The 21,187-nt window shown below is 36.1% G+C and overlaps 1 protein-coding gene across 1 annotated transcript; it reads right to left on the bottom strand.

Annotated features, from left to right (window-relative positions):
• Positions 1-19,671: 19,671 nt before the first annotated feature.
• Positions 19,672-20,710, bottom strand: LOC106008477 (olfactory receptor 7D4-like). The gene is given in 2 exon segments (XM_013068357.3): positions 19,672-19,749; positions 19,751-20,710. Coding segments are annotated over 2 exon segments (1,026 nt in total). The 5' UTR covers positions 20,699-20,710.
• Between the last annotated feature and the right edge of the window lie 477 nt (positions 20,711-21,187).

The following is a 21,187-nucleotide window of genomic DNA, read 5'->3' as shown; positions in this document are numbered from 1 at the left end:
AGAAGGATTCATTCTGTTGGGCTTTGTGGGGTTGTGACTCTCATTGTCTTTTCCTGGGATACTGCTTAAAAATTTTTGGAGTGCTGGTTAGGTATTCATGAAGTTCCTCAGGTGTTCTTTGTTTTGAAAGTATATTATTTCTCCATCAATTTTGAAAAATAGTTTCACAGCATACGTCTATCTGGTTTGGAGGTTTCTTTCTTCTAGGGTTTGAAATACTTCACTCTAGGATATTCTTGATTTGAGGGTTTTTGTTGAGAAGTCAGGTGTGATTCTGACAGGCTTTCCTTTATATGTGATTTGTTTCAATTCTCTGTTTGTCATATTTTGTTTTTCTGTTAATCTTAACTATTATATGATTAGGTATAGATTTTTTTTTACCATGGCTTGTAGCCCTATGTGGCTCACTTATCTGTGTATCAAATTCTTTTCCCCTGCTTGGAAATTTTACTGCCATTATTTCTGTGAGCATTTTTTTTTTGTCATTTGCACTATCTCCTGTTTTTTCATTGACTCCAATCAATCTTATGTTATTCTTCTCTATATCATCCAACAACTGCTGGATTGATTTCTTGTGGTCCCTTACTATTTTTAAGAATTCTTTTTTTTTTTCTGGTAACTGATGACAATCCTCTCTTCTGTATCTGATATTCTGTCCTTACATTGGATCATTCTGCTTTGTAAACTTTCAGTGGAATCTTTAATCTCCTGGAAATCTGTTTGCATCTGTTTTATGGATTTCATTTTTTTTCCTATGTTGGGATTCCATTATGTTCCTGAGCTCCTATATTTTTTTTTAATTTGTGTCTGCTCTAGAGTTATTAATCATGTCTTTGACTATGGACACCATCTCTGTTGTTATCTGTGAAATTATTTTTTTGTCTTTTTTTTTTGTGGTACTGGGGATCAAATTGAGGACCTTGCACTTGTGAGGCAGGGAAGGAGTCATTGAGCTAAATCCTTGGCCCTTGAGATATTATTTCTGATTTTATTTTTTCCAGGTCCTATTTTGTTGGCAGTTCAGGAAGTACAGGTAGTTCAGTTTCAGACTGTTCCATCTCTTTGCCTGTTTGAGTTGTCCTTGGTGATCTGGAACCTTGGTTTTGAGTCTTGTTTAGGTGTCTTCTCTTTTAAGCCACTGCAGTGTCTTATTGATGTGAGTCTTTGTTCTCCCAGTGGGCTTCAGTTTTCAGTAAGTCTCAGAGAGGCCTTCTCTCTACTGCTCACCACTGTGCTAATTCCTGGGATCAGAATGATGGCCTTCTAGATCTATGCCTTGTGTGTGCTCTTGTCCAAGGGGCTTGTGGCTAGGGCCTAGGTGCACTTATCAATAGTGTCTAAGCAGGCCTCTGGCTGGGGCCTGAGCACCTGCTCAGCTGTTGTGCAGGGAGACTTCTGGCTGAGGCTTATATACACTTACTGATGGTACCTGGTCAGTCTTCTGGTTGTGGCCTGTGCACCTGAGCCTCTGTTGTCCCACAGGGACTTTTACATGATGTATCTTGATTCCTTTTTTTTCCATTCCACTCTCCTCCCTCCAATCCATTTTCTTCTCCTTATTTACAAATTTTTTTCTGTTTTTTTTCTTCTTTTCTACTTTTTTCCCTTTCCCTTCCTTCCTGTCCTCCTCCTTCCTCCCTAGTACACTTTCTTTTTTAACAATTTCTTCCTATTTTACAAGAACTACTTTACACTTTGGTCCTTATTTATACTTTCAGTTTCTCACACCAGAGACATAATTTGATCTTTGCACATATGTGTTCAATTTATTTGATTTATTCCACTTAGGAATATAGTCTCAAGGTGCATCCATTTACTTAGAAATGTCTCAAGTTTATCCCTCTTGATAACTGAGTACTACTCCACTGCATAAAAAACCATCATTTTTATCCACTCATTGGTTGATGGACATTTGTGTTCTTTCCCAGATTTAGGTATTACACATTATGCCACTAAAACATGGGTGTGCATATATCACTGTAGTATGATGCTTTTAATTATTTTGGGAGGTTGGGTCAAATGGGACCTCTATTCCTAGTGTTCTGAGGATCTCCACCTTGATTTCCACAGTGGTTGCCCCAGTCTCACTCCCACCAGCAGTGGAGCAGGGTTCCTTTCTCCCCCACAGCCCCACAAGCAATTGTTATTGGTTGATTTCTTGATAATAGCCATTCTCTCTGAAGTAAGATGGAATCTCAGCATTGTTTTAATTTGCATCTCTCAAATGACCAGTGATATTGAACATTTTTTCATATATTCACTTACTGTTTGAACTTCTTCACCTGAGAAGTGACTATTCATTTTTGGATTCAGTCTATAAATTTGAGGGGTCTGATTTTTTTTCAGTTTTTTCTATGCTCCAGATATTAGTCCTTCATCTTAGGAACAACTGGCTACATTTTTCCATATCTATGGGTTGTATTTTCTCTCTGTTGGTGATTTCTTTGTTGTGCAAAAGCTTTTTAATAAGATAAGACCCCAGTTGTTGATTCTTTGTATTACTTCCCATCCAATTGAAGTTTTGTGAAGTCATGGGCTACCCCTGTGTCCTCAAAAGTTCTACTTATTCTCTCTTCCAGTAGATTTAGTGTTTCTGTTTGAACATTTGGATCTTTGATCCATTTCAATTTTAGTTTAGTATATGGTGAGAATTTTAGTCTTTGTCATGTAGAAAGCCCATTTTTCCAGCACCATTTATAAAAAGGCTATCTTTCTTCCAGTTGATGTGTTTGGCTCCTTTGTCAGTGATTAGGTGGCTGAGTGCCAAACTCTGTATTTTAAATTATTTAAATGGTATATTTTTGTTAACTGTGTTTTTTTCCTCAATGTAAAAAAGACATAAAAAGCTGACAGATTGTTTAAAAACAAATAAATGAACAACAAGAATTCTACACCAGAGTTTTCTCCTGTGTATAGGGAGGGCCATAAACATTTGTGGACCTTCACTTTCTATTATTACTCTTCCTTTAATTTTAGTATGCTCTCAGGGATTATGGTAGAATTGACCAATATGGGTAATTGTGACCATTGTGCAGTGAGGCTCCAAGAGCATGTGCTAGCAAATCATCATCTTCATCCTCCATGTCTTCAGTTTGATACCAGTTGCATCTCTTTCCATGACTATCTGCATCAGGAAACTCCTATCTGACATTGCATTCATTGTAATCCCAGGGACAGATCTTTAGGCTTCACTGGGGCTTAGCCAAGAGAGTGGCATTAGATCCACAGTCTTTGGTCATGACCCAGCAGAGGAACAGAGTAACCAAGGAAGAGCTGAGGGAGAGGATGGGTGGAGGAAGAACTAATGGAACAGTTGTTTCCCCATCATGAGGAGAAGCATGAATGTTCCTCTAGCCAGATGGGAGGATATCGACTTGCAAAGTTTCTAATATGGTTTCTGTGAACTTTATATATTTGATCATGATGAGATTCGCAAGTGTCTTATTCACAGTTTTGACTTCCACTCACATTGTTCCTACTTCTCCTTGACATATAATCCACAGCAGCAGAAAAATAGGTGTCTGTAACTTGTTTCCTAAGCATGCTGGTGAAGATGAGGATGAAGACAATGACAATTATCAGATCCAATACTGTAGGATTTCTAAATGCCAGCCATAATTTGCTCATTTTCTTAGCTTAACATTTTCTAATATGAATTTCCAAAATATTACTATTTTACATAAAAAGAGGAGGCACCACCCTTTTGTTTAAATCACAACCGTTGGCTGAGTTGAAAACAGCAAAGAGGTGTTTGCACAGAGCATTCTGATACTGATCACAAGAATTCTTGCCAGGCAAATCTTGGCACTTATTTCCTTGACAACTCAAGAACCCATTCATGTTGTTTCTCTCAGAAGGCACTCCTTTCTGACTGTGCTGTAACTTTCCAAGGTCCAAGTAGATCACAGGTGAGGGGCATGGTGACATCTCCTGTATCAACTGCAGGAAGGGTATAGGAGAAAAAGACAGAAATCACAGAAAGAGTAGACACACAATAATCAGCACAGCTCTCCCTTGCACCCCTACCCCAGGATATCCCTGCAACTGTCCCCATCCTCTTCCAACTTTTAACCACGCTTCTCAACCTCAAAAACCTAAATTTAGAATGTGATTTCATTCCTTCTCAGAAAAATGGAAAGCACTTAATATTTCTCAGACATAACTGTGGTTTAATTCTCTGGATCTCTACTGAAAACTTTCTGATGGATGGGGAACAAAGATCATGTATCAGGCCCAGAGCCTGTCTGTTTAATAGGTGCATAATAATTGTGAGCATGTAGTTAATGTCATTGTGGCATTTCCATATATGATGTTATGGTTTGCATCTAGATGTCCCCCCAAAGCCTCATGTGGTCATGGACTATTTTGGAGATGGCTGAATCTAGAATATGTTATTGTTTCGTGGTGGGGCTAGGCCCCAGGATGCTAGGATTAAGGGTGTAAGTGCTACTTTCCCTAAGTAATCTGAAAAGATAAAAGAGGCATATAGGCACTGTTAAGGCTCTTGTTGCTTTGCTACTTTCTGGCCACCATGAACTGTTTCTCCTCTGGAAGACCTGTCTGCCACACCACCCTGCCTTGGAGCCAGCCAATTATGGACTGAATCCTCTGTAAACTGTCAGCCAAATAAATCTTTCCCCCTTTAACTTCGGTTGTTGTGTATTTTGTCTCAGCAATGAGGGAAAAGTAACTAACACACTTGCATATACTCATCATGTTCCTTGTTCATATCCACTCTCCTTGTTAGTCTACCAATTTAATTTTGAATCTTGTCTCCACCACCTTTATTTCTAAGACATAGGCCCAGTGGTTACTATGTCTGAGACTCAGCATCTCCATCTGAGTTGATTCTATGCAACAGAACTGCACTGGGGAAGGGTTAATAATGGTTGTTTCCCATTTTATTAAGAGGTAATGAATGTATAATATAAGGGCAAACTAAAATTTGGATGTTATTATTAGCATTAGTAATGGGATTAATACAATTCAACTAAAGTATCCTGGGATCTTATGTTGGCATGTTCCTTTTTCTTTGAGCAGGTACATTTGTTTGTTTTTGTATAATTATATGCATACATATAGATAGAATTAACTAACATCCTTTCATTTCTAATTTCCTGGATAATATTCCTACCCAGCACTCAAGAAGTTTTAAAAGTTAAAATCTTTGGTAAGCCCTGATTGGATCCTTTCTTACTTCACAAAATTGGGTATAATCACTGTGACTTCAGTACACTTGTGTTTTCCACTGTGCACTTTCATCTTGTGCAGGAAGGTCTCATGTAACTAGAAACAAGGGAAAATACTTCTTATCTGTGTCCAGTCATGCAGATATGAGGCCATTAATTCCATGTGGCAACAACTACAACTGATTTCCCATAGATCACAGCAATAATTTTCATGGACACAAAACAGAAAAAGATACATAAAAAGTTTGGGGTAGGTAAACTTGTAAATCAAGCTGAGGTATGTTCTCTATCATTTCATGTTGCAGGGCCTATTGACAAGTGTATTTATAACTAAACTTTCTAACTCTATAATGATTAATTTTTTTAAAAAGTCTCACAATGACTAAATATTTCAGTTCCAAATTTCTATCATATGCACATACATTATGGATATGGGGGTTATTCTCTATTTCTATCAAGCAGTAAGGGAGGAATAATTTGCACTCTGTATATAGCATCAGGTCAATAATGTGGCTTTAAAATGTTTACTTTCTACCTTGTGTCCCATGACATGTCTTCACTTCTAGGCCAATTGAAAATATTGTTCCCTACACAAGATAAAATGTATCAGTCAATAGTCATTTAAATATTATTACAAGTCATACCTCAGGAATATTTTTAAGTGTTTCTTAAATGTAAGGTGATGTAATCAAGAAAGACTGATTTTTTTAATTGGGGCAAAATGTGATTAACTGTAAAACTATTGATGCTTCAATTGTCGGAATTCTCCACCAACATATTGTCTGGCATTCTCACTTGCATTATCTGTAGATGAGCATAAGAATTTGAAAATAAAATTCATAATAATAAAATTACAGTATGAATTATGTTTTCTCTGTTAATACAGTGCGTTAGTTAAAAATTTAAAGTAGCTCTTGCTCTTCATAGAGACATAAATGCACAATTTGATGTAAATTAGCATGTTTCAGGGACAATAGGTGGTGTGTTGCATACTACTTAGATGAGCTTTAGGTATATTTTAGATACATTTCTGGAAAACTGTTTATGGAGAACATAATAAATTAATACTGGCATGGAGACAAAAAAAGTTATACCACAAAATTGTTGACAGTAGTTGCCTTTGTGGACAAATGTGTGGGAGAATGAAATAATGTAGAGATACCAATAACTCCAATTTCAGAGTTGATAACTCAATTCTTCATTAAATATCAGGTCTTAGCAGTATTATTATATATTTATATTTACTAGAGCTAGTAGGTATTATTGACAGAAAAAACATACTAATGAGTTACTAAATGTCAGGAAATATTCTAAAGCAGTGTTTCAAAACCCTGTTGTAAGGAAGAACTACTAATAATTACAAATGAAGCTATATCAATAAAATAGGTCACATTTTGAGGGTATGATGTCTGGATAGGATTAAACATTCACAGATAAATATATTGGCATTTAAAGATATCCTAAAGTACTTTTATACAAAAATCATATAAACCAAGTAATTATCATCTCCATTTTACAGATTCATAAAAAGCCTGCACATGTTTATATGATGTACTGCAATTGCCACAATTTCATTTTTGCTAGGTAACACGGAGTGTGAGTTAACTATTGAACCTCTGTACTATTTGGGTAGTTGAAAAAAGAGAATTGAAATCCACTTATAGTTTGTGATTCAAACTTGGATTTTTTGAACTTTTCTTGGTGCTAACTTTCCCAACCATAAATAAGAGGGTTTATAATCTGAAAAATAATGAACAAGTATTCCCAGGTCTGAGATCATGCACAAGAAGAGATTAAAAACAGAGGGAGCTTTAATATGAGATATTTTACTGAGATTGAGTGGTTGATACAAACAGACTCGTACTAAATTTAAAAATTTAAAGCTGCTTTTTATAATACACTCTTTTTAAATACTTGACAAGTGTAATGTGCACTAATGCCACATTTGTGGCCAGTGGTGTCATTGATTGTGTACATTTAACTAATACACATTAGGACTTAAATTCCAAAGAGGAAAATAATAAATTCAAAGAATAATGAAACTCCTAGGAGATAACTGGCACATAACGATATTATCTAATAATGAATGATAAAATTTAATTACATGTTCAGACAGTGCACTTGTAGTTCTTACAGTGATTTCACTATTGTACATTAAAAGAAATTGTGCTACTACCTCACAGTAAAATAAAGTATATTTGAATGATTTTTCATATCCTTTAATTAGAATGGTATTTTTTTAATATAGGAAAAGCCATATCTTACTCTCTTATTTTTCTGAAAACAGGGAGGGAATGGAAATGAGATACTAAAATGTGGGGAATATTGAAGTGCTGTGTATATGCACCAAGTCCCTATAAGAAATGTAATCATCATGTACTACAAACATATATAAAAATTGTATACATATGAAGGGGTCCAAGGGATGCAGGGAACCCAAGGGAGTGGAGGGGAAGAGGTTAAAAAAAAGAATTTAAAAATGTCATGTACATGTACCGACTCTGAATGATGACTGTAATCATTGTATACTATAAAAATGTATCAGCAAAAAATTAAAATGAAACAAAAGTAAAAATATCCCTTAAAAAACAAATACAACTTTCCTTGCTTCACATGATGGCCATAATCTGTGCCTCTGACCAGTGCACCTCCAAGGTCATGCAAGTACCAGTCAATAATCAGCTGGTTCCTCCAGTCCTTCAGTTTGATGGTGATAAAGGATAGGAAAAGGATCATCAGAAACTTCATTTCTTCATCATGAGGACAAATATGACAGTTTGAGTATCCAGAATGTAGGATACTAATGTGCAAAATTTCAGTTCTGAGCATTATGGTTTTTATGGTCTGATTTTTGTCCAGGTACAAAAAAAGTCTAATTCAAACTTAGCTCTTGGTTCCTGGTTCTACTTGCAACAGGCATCTCAGCCATGTCAGTAGAAGTTGTACCTCCAGATGGTTTCCAGAGCATGACAAAGCACCGCAAAGGTGGAGATAAAGAAATAGAGGACTCTGAAAGTAATCATAATGTCATCGGGCATTATGGAGGGCTTCCTAAACACCAGGCTCTGAGATTTGTGTTTCACTTGGCTCATTTCATTTCATTTCTGCGGTCTTTGTCAAGTTATATAACTGTCAAATGTTTATTATTTCATGGAATATAAAAAGAGAAATATTGTGTAAGTTTTACTAGGCTGTTTCCAATAACATCATGGGTTAGCTGACAAAATAATAAACCTGATTTCCTTCAAGTGGCTGAAATAAACTACAGTGCCTCTCAAGAAAGATTGATGTGTAAACCTATTAACTGAGCATATAAAGGACAGACTCAAAACTCAGTTTTGTGGTCTTCCCCAGTGATGAAGAGTCTAACTCTAAATGCAAGGATTGATTGTCAGGTAAACAATGAGACAGTATTACCAATTCTCTGCAACATACAGAATCATCCATACAATGGAGTGGTGTACATTGAAGCCACCCTGGTGGTCAGTGATTATATTGATCATGTGCATTTAATATAAATGTAACAAAACCCAAGGTTCTTCAAAGTTAAGGATATAAATTACATATTGAATGGTTTTCTAAAGATAAACAAAATTGGAGTGAGAAACTCAGCCATAAAGGAAGAAAATTTAAAAAATAAAAGAAGCTGAAACATTTTGGAGATAACTGACACCTAATACTTTCTGGTTATGAACTATTAATTTTGTTTTAGTGTTTGGATACTACAATCCAACCTCTTGTACATTGTCTTAAATATTCTAAGCCAATGGATGTTGTATCACAGTTTGAGTATTTGGTCGCTATTTTCTTTTTCCAACCCTGTTTTCTTTTCAAAAGGTGTCTGCATGATACGGAGCCACAAAATCTTATACATGTATCAGAATTCCAACTCTTGAAACTCTTGGAGGATCAAGAGCTGCAGCTGATCCTCTTAGGATTCTTCCTGTCCATGTACCTGGTCACAGTGCTCAGAAACCTGCTCATCATCCTGACCATCATCTTTGACCCCCACCTCCACACCTCCATGTACTTCTTCTTCTCCAACCTGTCCTTGGCTGACATCTGTTTAATCTGCACCATGGTCCCCAAGAAAATTGTGAACATCCAAATTCATAGCAGGGTCATCTCCTATGTGGGCTGCTTGGCACAGATGTCTCTTTTTACTGGTTTTTGGATATATGGATGACATGCTTCTAACTGTGATGACCTTTGAAAGGTTTGTGGCCATCTGTCATCCCTTGAAATATCATATCATCATGAACTTTCACCTCTGTCTCTTCTTGGTTCTGGTGTCTTTTTGTTTAGCATTTTGGAACCTTAGGTGCACAATTTAGTTGCCTTACAATTGCCTTAATTTAAAGATGTGGAATTTTCTAATTTCTTCTATGACCCTTCTCATGTCCTTAGTCTTACATGCTCCAATAGTGTTACTAAAAATATAGTCATGTATTTTGTTGGTGCTGTCTATGGTCGGACTCCTGTCACAGTCATCCTTTTGTCTTACTATAAAATTATTTTTTCTATTCCGGGAATCTCTTCATCATGTGGAAACTATAGAGCCTTGTCCACCTGTGCATCTCACTTATCAGTTGTTTGCTTATTTTATGGAACAGAAATTGCAGAATACCTTGAATCCTTTGAATATAATTTTAGAAAATGTCCAATAGCCTCATTAATGTGTACAGTTGTCAGCCATATGCTGAACCTGTACATGTACACCCTAAGGAGCCAGGGACATTAAAAATGCTCTTCAGAGACTGTAGAGCAGAACCATAAAATGTCATCATCTCTTCCATCCTTCCTGTAGTTTGAATAAAAAAATATCTAGTTCTGAAAACCCCACCTTTTTTTGTCCCATTGTTCGTATGGCTCCATGGCTTTCATTCCACTCTAAGAATCATATCTGCTTATTGATCCTTTAGTACTCTCTCTCTCGTCTTCTTTCCTTCCTTTTCTTTATCCTTCCCATCTTTCTGTCTCTCCCCCTGGCTCCTTTCACCAGTATTGGAGGTTGAACATAAAGCCTTTGCACTAAGCTACATCCCTGGACTTATTAAATTTATTTTTGGAGACAAAGTCTTTATCAGTTAAATCTTTATCCATTACTAAGTTACTAAGTCACCCAGGCTGGACTCAAACTTGTGATCCTGCTGCCTCATCTTCTCAGAGTGGTTGTGTTCCTAGTATGTGTCACAGTTTTTCTTTAATATCATCAAGTATATATTCTAGAATTCTTCTATCATAAACATCATGAAATCAGTATCCCAAGAAAGCATCTGTAATTTTATACCATAGAACTTGATCACCCTGTAAAGTACTGAGCTTTATTTTTGCACATATGTATTTCATACTAGATCTTTTTTATACTTCATGTGTTTTCTTCAGATATTGTATCTTAAGACATTTACTGAGGTATGTTCTGTCTAGATTCCATATCACTGGTGTCATTACTGGATTAAGTGAGTTCTTCACAAACAACAAGGACAAAGCAAACAGGCTGCTTTCAGCAAATGACAGGCTCTTTCTCAGTAAACAGAGGACAGTCTGCCCAGTGCTGAAAAGTCCTGTGATTGTCTACACACTTGTGCTGACTGTTCTTGGGCTCAGCCATAAATATTTCACCCCAAATTACTCAGTCCTTTCAATACCTATGTAAGCCTAATCCTTTCTCAGGCAGCTGCGAATGTCTCTCTCTAGATGTCAGCCCATCCACCCATGGATGGAATCTCCCCCAGCCAGCCATTGCCATTTCTCTCTTCCAAAGTCAGCCCATCCACACATGGTTGTAATAAACTCAATAAACTCAGCTTTTCCAAGCTAGCTGCTAGAATTATTCCCCGAGTTTAGTCTCTAGAATAAACTTTTCTTAAAAAATAAAAAAGCCTGTTTCCAATGAATGGTTTCGCATGCAGCATTTATAACAACTGGATTTTAAGGTTGGCTTTAATTGAAACCACCTGAGGGAATTAAAATACCCATACTTCTTAAATTGTATTTAAGATGTGTCATGTACATGAACTAATAAATGTAATCATTATGTCATAAAAATGAATAAAATAATCATAATAAAATTAACAATAAGAGTGAAAATGGGAAAGAGGATTTAAGAGATGGAGGGAGGGACATAGGTGGGAAGGGGAAAAGGATTAAAAAAGTATCAAGCTGTGTTATGTACATGCCCCCACTCCCTAAGATGAATGCAAACTTCATGTACTACAGATGTGTACTAATAAAATAAAAATAAAACACTGGTACTTGAGTTTTATTACCAGAGATTTCAATTTACATGGATCTGTCCAAATATTAGGTTTTTAAAAGCTTCATAAAAGTTTGTAATACCAGTTCTTAAATGGATCAAACTCAATTGTGTAAGTTAGAAATGATCTTGCCGTAGTAGGGGGAGAGGTGGGTTTCTACCAAAACTAACGTCTTAAAATGTATGGCCTTGAATGGTTTAGAACTGTTATTGCTGCTTTTCAGATTATTTCCTCCTGCTCCCTTCCCACCCGCTACAGTTGTCTTTTGACAATTCGGTTCATTGCACTACCCGCTTCTCATCCCCTGGGCCCTCAAGCATTTATTTAAAGGCTGTCTCTGGCCTATCTCTGTGACCATATTGTGCCCTCTTTGCATGCGCCCTACAGTAATTAGCAGTTTATGTTATTGTATTCTTTCCCTTGGATAATTACCTGTGCTTGTACTTATTGGGTGAACCCTGAGTAATAAATTGTAACATGGAAAAAAATCATATGTTGTGAGTTGTTCAGCAATTATAATACAGTGCTATGTTTGTTTGCAAATTTAATTCACTTCTGGGGAAGATGGCCATGGTCATGTTGTCACCTGATCTGCAGTTCATGAACAGAAGCAAAATTTTGCTGAATGCTTCTGTTTGAGAACCAAATTGTTCATGATCAGAAGCATTCATGAACCAAGGTATTACTGTACTTCAAAATGTTCTTGGGAAATGAAGCTGGTTTTAAACATATTAGTGTACTCAGGTGCCCAGCTGAGAAGTTAATGGTAGCCTTATGGTTCCAGTTGCTGTATGGGTTTAGTGGTGTCTGAACATTATTAACAGTTGTGTGACAAATACATTGAACTTTTGCCTACTTTACTTTATATGACAATACCAATGTCCCTGTCACCAGCCAAAGTGAGCTTTCTTTTTCACCCAATTGATAACCAGACCTTGATAAGTAAGATAGTACTGTTGTATTCTGATATCACCTGGCAGACTCTCCCCACAGGTAAAGCTGTGCTTTTTCCTCTTTCACTTAATGATTTAGTAGACATTCATGGTGTATTAATACCTTGAATGGGAAATATTTGTAAATTTCACAGCAGCCACTGAAAATGGTAGAACAAACAGATTAGAATAATGAATACAGGTAATAGAAGGAATGTGAGATACTTAGACACTTCAACAAGAATGTATTGGTTCTTTTTCCATATTTTAAAAAAGTTATTTTCATTTTATGAAAAAATAAATTTTCATAATCAAATAATAAGAGAAAAACAATAGTTTGTGCACAGTGTGTCATTATATTCAAAATAGTACAAAACATAAAGCAAAAAGATTGTTACAAAAAAGAAACAAACATATATATTCATTCTTAACCAAGGATTTTGATTAACTTCTAACTTCCATGTAATTCTCAGAATCTTCAGCAGCAAATGAAATGCAACAGAACATTTCTTCCAAAGGCATGAAATGATTATGTACCTTGAGTAGATTAAATATTTTCCTTATTAATGCAAATTTCTATTCTTACATTAAAGGACTTGATTTTACATGTGCATTCTGGAATTCACATGTAAGCTATTACAAACTGTATGACTTTGAACATTACACAAAATGTGATTTTATTTAACTTGTACATCTGTAATACTCTGAAAACCATCGCTTAATTGAAAGTGTGGTTCTGAAGATATAACTGAATGTAGTGATAAGAACAGTATTTTTTCAAGGTCACAGCTAAATAATGGGAAGCTGTCATGATCAACATATTATTGAGAAATTCATGGTTCAAGATACGGGCTTTGTAAGGAAAATTGATTCCAAATCAGTTGAAAAATATTAGCTAATTTGAATGGGGCGCATTTTTTTCCCATTAAGTTTATTCGTACATGTTAGGTATAAAATACAGTTACATTCATCATTGGGATCTTGTACCTTTACATGAGTATCTTGGTCCTTTTTTTCTTCCCCCTTCCCTTGCCCTCCCTTCACCCCCTCCACCCTTCCCTATTTGCAAAGACTTTGTTTCCATTTTTTTCTTTTTCTCATATTTTTTCTTTTCCCTTTTTTCCTTTCCCCTACCCCTCCCACTTCCCCTGCACCTTTAGACCTTTTCTTCCTGTTACACAATATCAATTATACATTTTTAAAATTATAATATCAAGATCTAGGAGACATTACCACAGATTTTACAGAATTTAAAAGGATATAGAAAGCATATTTCAAAAATCTGTTTTGAAATAAATTTGACAACTTCTAAGAAGTACCTTGGAAGACAAATTAATGAAACTAACTCTGGAGGAAATATAAAATTTGAATAGCACCTATTAAAGAAAGTATATTCCTAGCTTGAAAACCTACCTATATGACAACAACAGGCTCATATACATTTTAACTGATAAATTATATCAAACAATTAAAGCAGAAAAAAAAAGGAACACTTCTCCCCTCATTTTAGGAACTCAACATTGTGCTAATCCTAAAACTGGATAAAGATAATAGAAGAAAAAAGTATGAACATAGATAGAAATTTAACAAAACAAACTATTAGAAGTCAGATCTGGCAGGATGTGGAAAGTGGTTTTGTTATAGGGATGGCAGTGTTGGTTCAGCATTGGAAGATCCACCCCCAAAAGTCATCATTTTAACAGAGGAAAGGAAAAAGCCATATGATCCTGTCACTAGTTGGAGAAAAAGTATTGGACTAAATTCCACAGCTGTAAAAGCTATCAGGAGACTAGAAGTAGAACAGAATCTTCTCAACAGAATAAAGACATGAACTCCATACTTCCAGCAAGAACGCCTTATATGAATAGAGAAGATACAATGCTTTCTCCTTAAGGTGGGGAACAAGGGCAGATATGCTTACTCTTTATCTGTCCATTAAACTTTGAAACCTAGGCCCCACCAAAATAGTGTGGCAATAAAATGACACAATTAGGGTAGGATTGGCAAGGTAGAAGTAAAATCTTTATATGTAGATGAAATGATCATTTACAGAGAAAATACTAAGAAATCTCTAGGAGCCCCTTGAACTTGTACTTGAGTTTAGCAGGATTAGAAAACACAAGGTACATATAAAAATGCAGGTCTGTGTATACTTGCTATAAATGAAGAATTGGATATTGAAATTTAAAAGTTATGTAGGAGTACAAAGGACCTAGAAAAGTTTAAAAAAACAAAAACAGTTTTGGAAGACATTTTGTACTTAATTTTAAGACTTCTTCTAAAGCTACAGTAATCAAGGCAGTGTTGGTGTAAGGAAAGACATATAGATCATTTGACTAAAACAGAGAATCGAGAAATAGAACCACACATATATAGTCCACTGAGTTTTGAAAGATTATTTAACATTAGCATTTTATAGAATATAAACTCAATTCAAGAGCAAAGGAAGAGATAGTGTTTTCAGCAAATGGCACTAGAACACCTGGTATCCCTATATAAAAAATTAACCTCAACCTTTTATTTCCATACATGAAAATATCTTAAAGGGATCTATGAACCTAAATATGAAAGTCTAAAAGTATAAAACTTTAAGAAGAAATTATAAGGGAAAATGTTTATGAATTCAGGGTAGGCAAGAACTACCTAGGATACAAAAGACATGATGTATAAAAGAAAAAAATTGATAAATGAGATTCCATCAAAATTTAGAACTTTAAATGATATCATTAAAATGAAAAGTAGTCCTTAAAGAGACCATATTTACAATGCATATAACCTATGACCAGAATATATAAAGAATTCTTAGAGCTCATTAATAGACAACCCAATTAAAAAGTAGATATAAGAAGATGTTAAATAGCCAGCCCAAGGAAAGGTGTGTGACTCTAGAATCAGAAAAATACTAATCAGTGCAATAACAAGATTAAATTATACACTCATTAGAGAGATGAAGTTAAAAGTTTTAAAAGCCTTGTCATGACTTTTTCTTTTTGTTGGATTCTCCACATTTGCATTTAATTTGTCACACCCAATGGATTCATTCTGCTGGGTTTCCTAGGGTTGTGATCCTCATTGTATTTTCCTAGGGTATTGTCTAAAATTTTTTGGAGTACCGGTTTGATATTCATGAAGTTCCTGAGGTGCTCTTTATCATGAAAGTATCTTATCTCTCCATCAATTTTGAAAGAGAGTTTTGCAGGGTACATCAGTCTGGGTCGGAGACTGTTTTCCTTTAGGGCTTAAAATACATCACTCCAAGCTCTTCTTGCCTTGAGGGTTTGCATTGAGAAGTCTGCTGTGATTCTGATGGGCTTTCCTTTGTATGTGATTTGTTTCTTTTCTCTCACTGCTTGTAGAATTTTGTTCTTCTGTTGGATTTCTGGAATCCTAACTATTATATGCCTATGTGTAGATTTTTTTTGATCAAGGTTATTTGGAATCCTATATGCCTCACTTATCTGTATGTCAAATTCTTTTCCTCTCCTTGGGAAGTTTTCTGCCATCACTTCTGTGAACAGATTTTTTATGTCATCTGCACTCTCTCCTCTTTCTTCATTGACTCCAATCAGTCTTATGTTATTCTTCTTTGCATCATCTAGCAGCTGCTGGATTGATTTCTCATGTTCCTTTACAATTTTAAAGCAATTTTTCTTTTCCTGGTCACTAATTGCAATTGTAAGACTGAACAACAGTTAGTCCATCTTTGTAATAGGGCCCCAACTTTCTGCTTCTGTTACGGATCACCAGGTAGACATCAAGTTCCAGGGATGTGCTTGTTGTTGTGCCAGGAAGGTCTGTTGTGTGCGTAGTGTTCTGTCGTGCTTGCCCAACTCCATATCTGAATATGTTATCTTAAGGACAATCTGTAAAAGGTCTGTTTTATCTCTCTCCTCCACTTTTGTATTTCTGCTTGCCAACTTCCCCTGAGACGCCCTATAAAAACAGCTTCAGACTCTGATCCAGTTGCCTCTCTAAGCTACTTTGCTTTGGGAGTGCCATCTGGCCAGACTAATAAAGGTTTGTTTTACTTTCCAACTTGTCTGGTGTGTTCCTTCCCGGGTGTTCTTCGCTGCAGTCAGCTCCTCGGAGCATTTGGTAAGGCCCTCGGTCTTACACAATCTTTTCTTCTATATCTGAAATCCTATCCTCACATTGGTTCATTCTGCTGCACAGACTTTCGATGGAGTTTTTAATCTCTTGGAAATCTGTTTACATCTGTTTTATGGATTCCATTTGTTTCCTATGTTGGGATTCCATCATGTTCCTCAGATCCTCTATTTTTTTATCTGTGTCCTCTCTAGATTTATTAATCATGTCTTGCACCATGAGCAAAATCTTTGCTGTTATCTGAGTAATTATTTCTGATTCCATTTTTCCCAGATACTCTTTTGTTGACAGTTCAGAGAGTCCAGGTGGTTGAGTATCAGATTGTTCCATCTTGTTTCCCTTTGGGGTTACTGTAGGTGATCCAGAAGTCTGTTTTTGAGGCCTGTTTACATGTCTTCTCCTTTCCGGGGGGGAGATGCTTCTGGTGCCTGTGTGGCTCACCTTCTCTGCCCTAGGAGCTTGGGATGGCAGTCGGGGAGCTTCCTTCTGGGTTCTGGGACCGGCTCAGCTTCTCTGCCCTAGAAGCTTGGGATGGCAGTGGGGGAGCTTCCTTCTGGGTGCTGGGACGGGCTCAGCTTCTCTCTTGGGGTGCATTTTTAACTCTCATGGCTTCTAACCCCTTACTTTAATGGCAAGTAACTTTAAAACGCTATGATAGAATAGATAATGCATACTTCTGGTATGAATTCAGTAAATAGAGATAGCATCAACATCATCTATTCTGATGTTTATTAACTTTAAATGGTTATTTGAACTCTAAAAGTGCTTTACCCTGGAGGGCTGAAAAACTATCCAAATTATTTTTTACATCAATCATTGGCCAGATCAAAAGCAGGTAATCATCATTATCATTTGTTTATATGCTCAAAAGATAACACACTGGGTATAAAGGTTTGCCCATCGCTATTTTCTACATCTGTCTAGCTATTTCTATCCATTTATCTACCACCTATCAACCTATATTTACACATAAATATCCTAGTGATTCTGGTTTTCTGGGGAAGCTTGAATACTAATAAAATTTTAGCCCTCATGGAATATTTTGAGATTTCTTCAGAAAATTAAAACTAGACCTCCCATATGATCCTGGAATGCCTCTAACGTACATGTATCCAAATCATCTGACATCTGTATATAAAGACACAAGTACAGTCCCATAATCATGGCAGTGTTATTCACAATAGTCAAGATGTGTAATTAGGCTAAGTATTTGTCACCAGATGAATATATAAATAAATGTGGGAAAGAAAACCAGGGGAACATAAATATGCCATAAAGAGAAGGAAATCATTTGGTACAACATAGATGAGAATACACAACATTCTGGTAACAGAAATAAGGCAGTCATAGAAAGATAAACTTCATGAACTCACCTGTAGAGTGGGAAACATTAAATCCCACGAAAACAGAGGTAATTGGTAGCTACCAGGGATAATGCGTCAGGGAGTTGAGAAGGTGTTTGTCAAAGAATACAATTTCAGTTGAGAGAAATAACTTCAAGAGATCTACTTTATATTATCATTCATATAGTTAACAATAAGATGTATAATTGAAATAAGTGTAATAAAACACAGAGGGGTAATGTATTTGTAAAAGAAATACCTGATCAGATTCACGTAATCAGAATGTACAAAGAAATCTTACAGGTCAGAGGTAAAAGTATACAATTCACTAGTTCAAAATGAGTAAAACCTTGAAAAGACATTTGTTACACAACATATGGAATCTACAAAGAAGTACTGGAAAAATGCATAGGTAGTCATGGGAAAATGCAAATCAAAATCACAGTAAGATACAACTATAATTCCAATGGTAGGCTTCACTTTATATAAGATTGGAAATCACAAGTATTGATGAGTATATGAAGATATTAGAATCTTTTTACACTAGAGTGCTACATGTGTTTATCTTTTCTTGAAGTTATTAAACACAAAATGACTTTCTAAGATAGTAATTTCTTCCACTTCTAGATATAATTCTTTAATAATGAGAAACAAACACAAATATTTGCTGCTTAACACCTAGGTTGGGTTCTGAGAAGAGCTGTGCCAGTAACATACAGTATTCTTAAACAGATAGAAATGAAAAGGATTTCATATGTTATGTGACCCCAGAGCAGACACAGTCTTGAGTAAAGCATCATTCTGTAGCGTATGACTGTGCTCAAACACGTAAAGGTGCATGTGTATTCACTACAGCCCTATTTACAAGGGCCAATGGCTAGAAACCACCAAAATCTTCACCAATGGATGAATGGATAAGCACTGTGAGTAATATAAACAGTAGACTATTATTAAAAATAAATGGAGAAAGTTAACATTACCAAATAAAAGTGCCCAAAAGTAAGAAGAAGAGATAAAGGAATGAAACCAGGAAGCAGATAATGACAGAATGCAGGAAAGAAAAAATAAAACAGGGAAAGAAGGAATAAAGAATGAAGGAAAAAAGGAAGGGAGAAATGAAAGGAGGGAGGGAGAAAGAAAAAAAGTGCATAGAACAGAAGGAAGGAAGGAAACATGATAAGGGGGAAAAAGGAAGAAAAGGAAAATAAATGAGATAAAAAATAAGATTGCCCCAATTTACAACAAATCTCAGAGTTACTTTGGGCATGATATCACTTGAAATCAAATAAAGAAACTTAACTTTAAAAGTACATTCCTGCTTTTATGTTGAAAATCTAACCATTGTCTTAGCAAAATGTACATGAGACACCAAAGGTAGAAGTATGTGTTTAGTGTCAGTATCCAGTTATACTGCATCCCAACCTCATGCACTTACATTCAGAAATTATGTGAATGAGAGAAAATGTCTCAAAGATAAACTTTCAAAAATAAATGAAATCATACATGTAAAATAACAAGCACAGATCTGGTATGGTAAGTACTCTGATGATTCTTATTCCCTTTAATCTGGGAAAAGGAGAATACAACCATATTGTGGTGAAGAACATTAACATCAAGCAGTTATTTTAAAGATCATATCTGGCCATGATACATGTGTTTCTATTATTTTAGAAGTCTCAGAAATGTAAGAGAAATTTTATTAGATTTGAAACTTTAGGCACTGTACATAAAAGAGCAAGTGCAAAGAAAATCCTGAGGGAGTTGTTGAAGAGAAACAAATATAAAAAGTGTATACAAAACAAAACCTAAGTGCTTTAGGAATTCCAGAAATTAAGCATGCAATTTAGGAGAAAAAAGGAGCCAGGATATTGAAACTCACACCATTAGTCTTAGGGTTTGTACATCCCCTTAGTTCTGAGGTCAGTGGTCCCTAAAGAACCATGGGCTACTCTGCTGAGGAGTCTCCTCAGGCCCCCCTTCACATCCTTGTTCCTCAGGCTGTAGATGAAGGGGTTCAGCATGGGGGTCACCACAATGTACATCACAGAGGCAACAGAGCTCTCACGGGAAGAATGGGTCCCAGGAGAACTCAGGTAAACTCCAAGTCCTGTTCCATAGAAAAGTAAGACCACACAGAGGTGAGACCCACAGGTGGAAAATGCTTTATACCTGCTTGCAGTGGAGGACATCCTCAGTAAGGAGGAGGCAATCTGAGAGTAAGAAAAGATTATCCCAAAGACAGGAAACACAGCTATCAGGACAGCTGTCCCATATAGAAAAATATTATTGATGAGGGTATCAGATCTGGTCACCTTGAGAACCTGAACCAGTTCACAAAAGAAATGAGGGATTTTGGTGCTTGTAGAGAAGATGAGTCCCATCATTAGGAGAGTATGAATAAGCGAGACACATAACATGATGATCCAGGACATCAGGACAAGGAGTCCACAGAGCCAAGGATTCATGATGAGTGTGTATCTCAATGGGTGGCAAATGGCCACAAAGCGGTCATAAGCCATCACTGTCAAAAGAAAACTATCCATTCCCAGGAAAGTATTAAAAAAATAAACCTGAGTTAAGCACTCTATGTAGGAAATACCTTTGTTCTGTGCTTGGATATTCACCAGCATCTTTGGGACTGTGGTGGAGGTGAAACAGATGTCCACAAAGGACAAGTTGGAGAGGAAGAAGTACATGGGGGTGTGGAGGTGGACGTCAGAGCTGACAGCCAGGATGATGAACAGGTTCCCAAGCACTGTGACCAGGTACATGGACAGGAACAGTTCAAAGAGAAGGGGCTGAAGTTCTGGATCATCTGAAAGGCCCAAGAGGAAGAATTGTGCTACTTCTGTGTGGTTTTCAACTTTCATGTTACTTCTTTGTCTTCTGGAGAAGGAAGAAAGCAATGTTCAATGAACAGCCACCTGGGATCTCACATGGTAACCTCTTTATAATATCATTTTTTGATGGATGAGTTTCACTCACTGTTGTGTCTGAAAAATAGCAGTGGTTCATTCAGCCACATGATAGCTCATTTCCATTTTAAATTTGTATAATCAATTCTACTTCCTTAGTGTAATACAAATTTATTTATTTTATTTTAATAATTGACTCACTTGTTTTAATTTTCCATTTTTAATTTATGAACATAATTTAAACTTTTTTGTCATATCACCTTTCCAAAGTAATTGAAGTGTTTGCATGTACGTTTCTGGATAATGTCATTAGTTCTTCATTGTACTATGTCTACAGTAGTGATTTAACAGTGATGATTTTACAGTCAGCCACTATTCTGATTTGACAATTCAGTGATGTGATAGTTAAATCTCAGTGCCATAGCTTTTCTTTCTAAAATTGTG

Source organism: Heterocephalus glaber, unplaced genomic scaffold (assembly GCF_053883595.1).
Source record: "Heterocephalus glaber isolate CG9 unplaced genomic scaffold, H.glaber_assembly_v1.0 deba00001760, whole genome shotgun sequence".
Classification (NCBI taxonomy): domain Eukaryota; kingdom Metazoa; phylum Chordata; class Mammalia; order Rodentia; family Bathyergidae; genus Heterocephalus; species Heterocephalus glaber.
The sequence above is the reverse complement of the archived record's forward strand: the minus strand, read 5'-3'. Positions and strand labels throughout refer to the sequence as shown.